Raw genomic sequence first — 9,705 nt, forward strand, 5'->3', positions numbered from 1 at the left:
CCAGTATTTGCATGACCAGCCTCATGCTGACCCAGTGCTGAATGAACTGCAAGCATCTGTCCATTTCTGATGCTGATTAGATTAGACACTGCCCTCAGAACTGTCAGGATAGAGAATCCCTCTCTCAGGGCTTTGTTCTGTGGTTTTATTTCATTTCATTATATTATTACTGATGCTTCTGTTTTCTCAGGACCAAACTAATTTTATTGCTCTTGGTTTACTAGCATTTCTCAGTCATCCTTTCTCTTGCAACCCCACAACATGGCAACATTACACAGCAAGAGAACTGGTGGTGCAATTCCCACCCCACTTTATTTTTCTTTTTCTCTCTCTCTCTGTCTCACACACACATAATTCTCACAAGATATATCTGCTCTTCTCAACAGTTATAGCTATAGCTCAAGGGAAGGAAAGACACTTTGAATAAAAATACCTATATATAGGCTTTGTCCTTGTGTCTCCAAGGTCTTATTTAGCTAGGGTCCATGAAGAAGCATTCCACTGGATAAGAGAGGCACTCTTATCCAGCTCTGGCTGCTGTTGGAAAGGGGTTGGATTAGCCAGAAGTCTGGTCTTCGACTAGCTGGCACCCAACAGTTCATACACACAGCACTGCAAGGTTTTGTTGCTTCCTTTGTAATGGTTTGGCCAGAGATCCAAAAGCAAATGTAAAAAACGTATACAGATTAAATCTACTTTAATATGACTACTAGTTGAGTTAGAAAAAGTACCCAAGAGAGGTATATGGTTAAGAATGTGGAAGGTAACAAAATATGGAGGTAAAATTCCTTGGCTGAGTCACTGTGGCGCCAGCATGATTCACCCTAAGACCCTTGCTCAGAAACTCACTGCTGGCAATTTTAGCCCCTTGTTTTGCTTGCTCTTAGTTTCTCTTAGACACGGTTATCCAGGCTTCCTCCTTTGGTGAGGTTACCAGCTCGTATTTGGTCTCCATGACTTGTCCTTTCACTGGGTGGAGATACAGTTTCCTCACCAGGACACTCAGCAGAACTGTAGCCACCATATAGGCAAACCTGAGGGAAGAGGCAGGAGAAAAGAATAAAAATCTTTCTGTGATGTAAATCTGCCAACGGACAACTGCCAGCTTGGACAGATTGTCTCAGCAGTAACAGGAAGAGACTGAAAGCACCTTCTCTTCTGTCTGCCACTGAGACACACAAAGACCTCCTTCCCTAAACTCCCCTACACTCACCTCAACTCCGGGCACTCCTGACTTCCTGAAAAACCCAACAAGGAGAGGTTTTTCATGGCCGAATCTTCATTGAATCTCTCTGGGTCAAACCTATGAAAGACAAAATACACTGAGGCTTTCTGTGCTGGCATAGGGTCCTTTCATTGGCCAGAATCTCACCAACTCACCCCCTCTAAATCATGCTGGGTAATTCCACACAGATACATGAGAGCAATTGTGCATCCACCCCATCTATGCTCCCAGCTGGTCAGCTGTGACCCAGCTTGGAGAAAATGCTGATAAACTGAGTTAGTGTGACACGGGGCTGGAACTAATATGCATTACCTCTCAGCTGTGGGTATTTAGCTTGAGTACACAGCTGAGCTGATGCCGCTACCTGCCCTATATTCCCCTCCAGGGCATGCACAATCTGATTTGTCTCCCCCTCTCTCTCCCTGTGTCCCTTCCTCTCTCACTTCTAAATATATTTCCCTTTTCTCCTTGCCCCTCACCCTTCTCTTCAAGCAGCTGGTGTGTGTATGTCTATGTATATGTGCTGGGGGAGGGAAGCTGGTGACTCATTCAAGTGAGAAAAGTGGTTTCCAGCATTAGGGTGGTGGAGGCTGTGAGAAAACTATTATGCAGGACTGGCATGAGTTAAAACAAGATTCCCATAATCAACTAACCAGAGAGAGACTAATAAAATATGATTCAATTTAAATATTTAAAAAAAAAACAACAAAAAACCAGGAAATTTGATGGATGGATGGCAGTTCTCTTTCACTTTTGCTAAATATTTCCACTTACACTTCAAGCCTTTGGCTCCCTGCCTAAACATCCAAGCTCTGCTTCTACCAAGGTGAAAAGGCATGTGGGCACTGACCCTCAGAAAAAGAAGCATCAAACTTATGTTCCCCCTGAACTGAAGTGGCAAATCACAGATGTAACACGAAAGAAAATGCAGCTGCCTAGCAAAAAAACAGGGAGGGAAAACAGCCACGCAGTGTTTTTGTCCAGTAGCTAGGTGAAAAGATCACAAAAAGCTGATCTCCTATCTCCGTCACAGAAATACATGTCTACCTCAGGCTACAACTCAGCCGCCTTCTCCTCAGAATAAACACACTGTGTCCATAGCAATCCTCGCTGTCCCTCCCACGAGGCCTCAGTGAATCCTTCCTAAACACAGCTCGTGTCCTATCCTAGTGGGCAATCCCTGCCAAGAGGCTCATAGATCAGTGCATCAGTGCCTGACCCTTTTGTAAGCGCTACACTTGCAGGAGAGGACAAGTGCTGTTCTAAAGGCTCTATTCTTTCTCCTAAATCTCAGCTGCCTGTTCTCTTTGTCTAGAATAACTGACCCACATTTTTTTCCAAGCCCAAGTGAAGTAAGTCAGAGACATGTTAATATTTGCCACCTGGAGGCCACAGGAAGCTACAGCATTTTTTTTTTCTTTAACCTCCAAAATACTGGCCTGGATGCATTTTTTTTTTATTTTCACAGATAGAAGTAATGAGGTAGCATTTTCCTTCCCCCTGAAAAAACAGAACTTCAGACTGACATTCCTTCCCTTGCATCATTGTTTCATGATGGCAAGCAGTGATTCTAAAGCCATTCAAATCACTGTTTCTCTCTCACAGAAAACCTTAAAAATAATTTACCAGCATTTTCCAGGGAAGCTCTGTGCATGTGTGCACAAAAAAATTGTTACTAAACTCTAACACATACAGACACGCAGACTGGAGCATGGGAGGATCATGACTTGAATTGCCCCAAAATCCCACCCATGGAGACAAACAAACCAAGACCTTCATAAATTGATTTTCTTACAGACTTCCTTTCATCTCCAAAATCTGCTTAAGGCAGGCCCTGCAGCCAAGCAGGCTATGCTGTAAGATCTAAAGAATATTAATTAAAAAAAAGGAAAGGAATTAGTTGCAATAAAAGTCTTGATTCTACATACTTGTATGGCGATGGCCATGATGAACTATCCTGCAGCATCACACCAAGAGCATAAAGCACAAGTGTCTGCAAAGAAAATCAGGAGACGTGTCAGCAGAAAGAAACACACAATTAAAGACACCTCTGGACAGCCCTGCTGGATGATGATTATTCTGTAGACTACTCATATTTATTAGGTGGATTAAAAAGATAATATGCTATATTCATCTTATATTCATCTACAGATTTCCATAATCTATGCCCAGGTGTTAGCATTTTAACTTCTCAGGCCCATGCTGCAACTGTTGGTGGTTAGAGAGGGTCTGATCTCGTTCCTCCTCTCTTGCTGGCATGTATGTATGTGTGGACTACTTTATTCTCTGCAATGGAAGGTACCACTCTGTGTGGGAAATATGGGTAATATGATCAGGCCTGAAATCATGCTTTTATGCACAACAGAGCCCATAAGCCCCTTCAAAAGTTGATTCATTCCTGGTGAACCCAGAACCGGAAGCAAATCTGCTCAGCAAGAGAACATGAATTCCCAGACCCTCTCCCGCAGAGGAACTGCAGGACAAACGTTGAGCTAAACTGTACTTTCAGATGACAGAGCAGCTGCTCAGGTTCAACAGTGTCAGAAGAAACGGTCTTCCTGCCTCACCCCTCCACAGGAAGAGGAGGAAACACCAAATTCCCCTCCAGGAAAGGAGAGTGGCCTTGTGCTCCCAGTACTGCCCTACCTCTTTGGGGACAGTGTGTTGGTCGACTCTGCCCTCCAGCTCCTGCAGCTGTGCAGCAATGGGAGTAAGCTTTGCTGTTCGCACCGTCTCACACAGGACTTGCCGGCAGTATCTGCAACCAGTAAGACTTGGTTAGTTCAACCTTCCCAGAGAGAAGCTTGTCCACATCCTTGTGGCAGCAAGGAGAGATGAGTCACCTGCTGCATTTAGGGTCACAGTCTGCTCCTGGAGCTGTTTCAAGCCACACTGAGGCACTTCATATTTTTCTGGCAAGGAGTCCCAGCATCTTTGCAAGAAGCGTTAAATCTTATTATCAGCTTTTAGGGAAGGTTATCAAAATCTCTCTTCAGCACACTTTTTTCAGATTTTAAAACAAACTAACTCTGCTAAAAAGCATAAACACATCAGCCCTTTTTCTGAACCTCTCGCCCATACAAGAGGCAGCAAGAAACCCACCTACTCACTACTCCCTTACTGAAACTCTAACACTAGTCCAAATACAAAATGGACTCAGTTGCACCAACAGACACATGAAAAATTTAGGCACACTATTGACATATCATCATCCTAGTTCTGTGGCCCTTTGAAAAGAAGATTATTCCATGCTTTCTCTCTAAGTATGTCTAACATGAATCTGACCATTAAAATGACTAATTACCTCTACTTTTGGAAAACTAGGACAGAAACCAAACAAGACAGTAAGCAAACAAATTTTGGCCTGGCAGCCAGGGCATTGATTCTGTGCTCTCCTCTGCTGATGAACCTAAAGGGTTTCCTATAGACACCCTGAAGAGAGCAGCTTGGTCCCCGTGTCTGAAGCAGACTCTCTCTGTGCTGCAAGTCATCCTGTGGTTTGACCACTTCCAGAAAAAAGAAGGGAGCAGCTTTTGGATGCCTTCTCCTAGCCCAGTATGGGCTGGGCATCAGGCTGCAGCACATGAAGCCCCTGTTCCCACCATGTGAGATAACCTCCTTCTGCAGTTCCTTCCATGGGACCCACCTGAGCTGCTCGATTTTCTCATGAGTAATTGGTCCCTTCCCTAGAACGTGGTCCATCTCCTTGTAGAGATTCTGCTGAACATCTTCTGAGGTTGTTAGGAAATATACTGCCCAGGTACACACTGGGGAAGAAATCAAGACAAGATTGGACCCAGAAAATTCAATCTTTTACAAACTGCATTCAGTTTTCTTACTTCCTGTATTTGCAACATTACTTCTTGACTCAAAAAAGGGTGACTTCTGTTCACAACAGGCTGTACTGATTCTGTATTCAGTAGCAGGAGTAGAGGCTGAACTCCTGTGTAACAAGGGACCCCGCAAGCTAAAATTCTCTTTCCGATGCCATGAGGGGCTTAGGGAGCTGTGCAGGAGACTGACCCATTCAGCCTCCCAACTCTGGGAAAGGGATCACACAGCCCAGCGAACCCTGGGGAACCAGGGTTATTAGACCAACCATACAGATGAAGTGCTCGTTTGTCCAAAGCATCAGAAAACTCCCTTATTTAGGGGGTTTCCCCAGCACATCTCAGGTGAGCGCTTCAGACAGCCAATGCCTGGGGCTCCTGACAGGGAGCAACAAGAACAGTACAGCTCTCTGCAGCAGGTTGGCAAGCACTTGTCTCCTGTACATCTATTTTGTGAGGTACTTAAGAGATATCTTTGACAACGGAGTGAAAAAGAAACCTTGCATAAGAAATAAGCGTGCAGGATCAGGATGCCGTTTCCCTAAAGCTATAAAGAAATGTTTCTACCACATTAAACAATCTATTCATGAGAACTATCTGGAATCCCCAAGCATCCAAGCCCCTTAAAATGACAATCTTCCTGGAATACTTGGAGAGGATATTCTCTAGGGAGAGTATTATCATAGTTGCCAAATTTAATTTCCACATTCTTTAACACTCAGATGCAGCTGGGAGGTTTTCTTTGGAGTTCCAGCCCCATTGGCTGAAATACAGGGCCTGATATTCATCCCCCTATCATAAGAGATTTTACACAGCTCCAGTTTGTATTTTTACTTGGCTTTTTTTCATAATCTTTACCCAAATCCCAAAGTAGCTCCTTTGAAAGTCTTCCATACATGGAACACACCTATCTTCCAGAAATTCAAAGCAGCCAGGCAGATTCCAGCACTCTGCTCTAATTTCCTTCCCGTGTGCCAGAACTCATTTAACAACATGATCCTTGTGGCTTACATCTTTTGGTGCTTTTTCATCAAATTTAGAATCAGTTGGCTGGGGTTAGCATGCAAGTGGAACGCAATCGGAAGAAATTCTAAGGTTCACCAAAAGACTGGGAAGGTTGTCAAACACAGCTTAGTTTCAATTCACTAACTGTGAGGCTGTGTGGAGAGTCCGCTGTAAAATTAGCTTCTTCTGTTTCTCCTGAGCTACAGATGTATAGAATGATGAATATAATTTTTTATTAGCCTAGAATAAGTCTCATGTCATCACACACAGTTTTAGACAGCTGAGTGTAAGGATGGAAAGTTACCTACAATCTGTACTTACAGTTAGCAGTGAGAATGCATCCCGCCAAGGAGAAAATCATTGTATCTTCCAGAATCTAGGAAATAAAATCTACTTCAGAGAATGAAGTTCTTAAGACTGTATAGATAAAAAAAGAAGTGGCACATCCTCCATTCAAGTGCATAAAATCCCTTTAGTTCAGAGAGCAGGAAATACATCTAGAAGACACAGACAGAACTCTCTACAGAACTTCCACTGGAATGGCACATGAGACATACTTAATACTAACATACTTCTGGTTTATAAAAATAGCAACGAAGCAGTGGCAAGGAAAGCTACCGAAGTCTAATGCAATTAAACATTGCAGGAACGGAAAAAGAACGAGAAACCCTGCTTTAGTAAAGAATCTGACCTAAGATGCAAAAACTTAAATTAATCAAAGGCTACAATGTAATGAACTTGTAATAGCAAAAGTTCATTACTGTGTAATGACATAACAGCTGCACAGACCTGCTGGTCACTCAGGTTCCCTTGCAGCAAGGTGTCTATAAAGACATGCCTGTTGAATGATCTGCCTCGGCGCTCTTTTGTAACTTTCCTTAAGGTGGATTCCATCTCCATCAGAGCTTTGGAAGACAAAAAGAAATGTTTACTTTAAAACCTGGTCATTCTGAGCGCTGCAGAGAAGCAAATCCATCTCCCCAAGCAGATTTTCAGACCAGCTGTCCCTGCTGGGCTTACTTTCAGAAGCAGCCTCTGTTACATGTTACTGTCAATTTGGAAGGCGGTATCTCCAATTTAGTTGAAAATGTAGGAACCAAACAAGACAGGTTACCTATAAAAAGCCACCTTACAGGTATCACCAAGACATGCACTCTATGAGCTGAAATCACATAAGGCGAAGTCAAATAACAGTGTTGAAACATCAGAGAACGTGTTTAATCAGCCCCCATAAAAAACATTTGAGCCAGATAACACCAGTTGCATAACCTGTAGTTATAATGACTAAAGTGTTACAGCACCTCCAGCCACTGATGGTCTCCCTTTTGCTTGGTGTTCTATAAGCACGGTGCAAGAGGATGACTCTGTGCTAAACGGTCTGCATAGACAGAGAGAGGAAGGTGGGGAAAACATGGGAGGATTTTGGCACAAAGAATCCACGAATCTGAAGATATTTTGGTGCCTAACTCCTGGTGGCTGTTGTGGGAACTGGGGGGAGTTAGGGACCTAGATGCCATTGGCTGTCAGATTTAAATGACCTACTCAAGACTACCCAGGAAACACGGAGCAGAAGTTGGATCTGAAACTTGATTTACCAAGGCCCAATTCAGCCCTTCCATCTTAGAATTACCCTTCCTCCCTCCTCTCCACATAGGAAGGCCAGCAACACCAAGCCTCAATATCCAGACAGAGGTTGTGAAATTACGTCCTAATGCATTGTCCTACTACAACTCATGAACACTCCTGAACAAATGCCCATGGGAGAAGCCCATTTTGACGGGGCAATAGTTCTCCTCAGGTTCTGAAACCCACAGAATCAGCAACGTAAAGAAGGAAACACTGGGTTTGGAGGATTTACAAGCAAATCATTAGTTCTAGATACAAGCTACTTTTGTTTAACATCTATCAATCAATACTGAAAGGCTTTAACTATTAACAAAAAAAAAAAACAGGACAACCGAAAAATAACATAACTTATTGTGAAATATATGAGAAGTAAAAGCACTGCCGTAACAGACCTGAAAATCATGTTACCTTGTAACAGCACATCAGAGGCTGCCACATAGAAGGTACCCATCAAAGCAGCACCTCTGTACTTGTGTCTTCTAGTCTGTGAGTGACTGGCAGTGCATTCAGCAAATGATGCATCATAAGAATGACCATACAGGCCAAACCAAGTATCTCCATCTGCCTTCACCTAGCACAGTTCCCTGCCTCCCAGAGAGGTCAAAAGTGGACACTAGGGAACAGAACAGGAAGGAAGCAAGCACAAGATACTTCCCAGAATCCTCTATCAGCCTGCAGACTGGACAGACCCTAGAACTAGACCTGGAGCTAGAGTTCTAGTCCTAGAAACTTCTTGTGCAACGGCAGGCTTGTCACTCAACTCCAAAACAATGATCTTATGCAAGAGTAAGGAGGACACATCTGGTAGCTTATGGCATAATGATCAACTCTGCAGAAAAGCCAAGACAGCTGGGCAAATTAAGTACTTCCATATGCTAGCTAACTCTAAGTATTAATCAGAGTGGGAGGAAGACTGTGATTTTGGGAGGAACCTACCATCTTCGTAGAGTTTCTTCCTCGTCATGTTTTTGTCAAGGGACCCATCCAAGAAACCCTTCCCAATCTCCGACCAGATCTGAAAGAAGTACAGAGAGAAGAGCACCATCACTCACCACAGGCTGAGACTGTTGGGACTCTTCAATTCTTCCCTACTCAGGAAAATTAAAACACCAAATAAAATGAAGACTTCCTGTGAATACAGAACTGGTCTCCTCTTTAGGACACCATGTCCCATTCCAGATATTACATCTATGATAGCTGAAATTGAATTGAAATGAAACAACTGTAATTACAACTGTAGGGGAAAAGACATGGGAATCTTGAATGGGAGATTTCTGTTTCTTTCCCACCCTGTCAACAGCAGATTTAAAATACTCAGATGTGAACACAGCTTGGGACTTCCTCAGATTTTCCCTTCTCTGCAATGTCACTGAGCCTTCAAAAGATCTTTGAAAAGAAAAAGTTCCACTGGCATTCCCAGTAGAGTTTAACTGACTTAGATACCAAACACCTCTCAAATGCCATTGGATATTGGGTTCCCAATCCCCACAGATCCTTTAGAAACACCTTAGATTAATGACAACAGGATCAGCAGTAGGATCTTTCTGATAGCTTCAGCGTGGGACAATTGAGGCAGAGCCCTCAAGCTCTTAAGCTTAATGTTAGCTTAATGTTAAAGTCTCACTAGTAGCTTGTACTAAACTGTACACAGACACAAGCTGTGTGCTGCTGACATGGAAAAATATAATAGGAAATTTCCTGGCTCTTCATGACACTTACTGCATCATGGTGCCTGCGGAATCGAATGACTTCCCGGTCATCTTCAAAGCTGCTGCCCATAGCTGTCTGTGTGACAGACTTCATGGCAAAGCCCAGCATGTGCTGGCAGAGTGGTACATGTTGTGCCTCAGGGAGGGAGAGCCATTTCGCTAGCAACTCTTCTGACAGCTTGAGAGGGAAGGAACCATTAGTTGGCAGTAATATCAGCAGCCTATTTACCAAACATACCCTGGAGACATTCCCACCCAGTTCCTAAGCCAGACCACACCTTTATAGCTATGGCATGAAGCTACACTCTTT

General features: G+C 43.4%; 1 protein-coding gene across 1 annotated transcript in view; it reads right to left on the bottom strand.

Moving 5' to 3' along the window:
- Nucleotides 1-682: 682 nt before the first annotated feature.
- LOC104291057 (cytochrome P450 20A1) overlaps nucleotides 683-9,705 on the bottom strand; it is a 15,473-nt gene continuing 6,450 nt past the window's right edge. The window contains 9 exon segments of the mRNA XM_009890254.1: nucleotides 683-1,034; nucleotides 1,214-1,303; nucleotides 3,154-3,218; nucleotides 3,872-3,983; nucleotides 4,872-4,992; nucleotides 6,382-6,436; nucleotides 6,850-6,965; nucleotides 8,623-8,701; nucleotides 9,406-9,573. Coding sequence (XP_009888556.1) covers nucleotides 884-1,034; nucleotides 1,214-1,303; nucleotides 3,154-3,218; nucleotides 3,872-3,983; nucleotides 4,872-4,992; nucleotides 6,382-6,436; nucleotides 6,850-6,965; nucleotides 8,623-8,701; nucleotides 9,406-9,573 — 957 coding nt within the window. The 3' untranslated portion in view covers nucleotides 683-883.

The sequence above is a fragment of the Charadrius vociferus genome, unplaced genomic scaffold (assembly GCF_000708025.1).
Source record: "Charadrius vociferus isolate BGI_N301 unplaced genomic scaffold, ASM70802v2 scaffold147, whole genome shotgun sequence".
Taxonomy (NCBI): Eukaryota; Metazoa; Chordata; class Aves; order Charadriiformes; family Charadriidae; genus Charadrius; species Charadrius vociferus.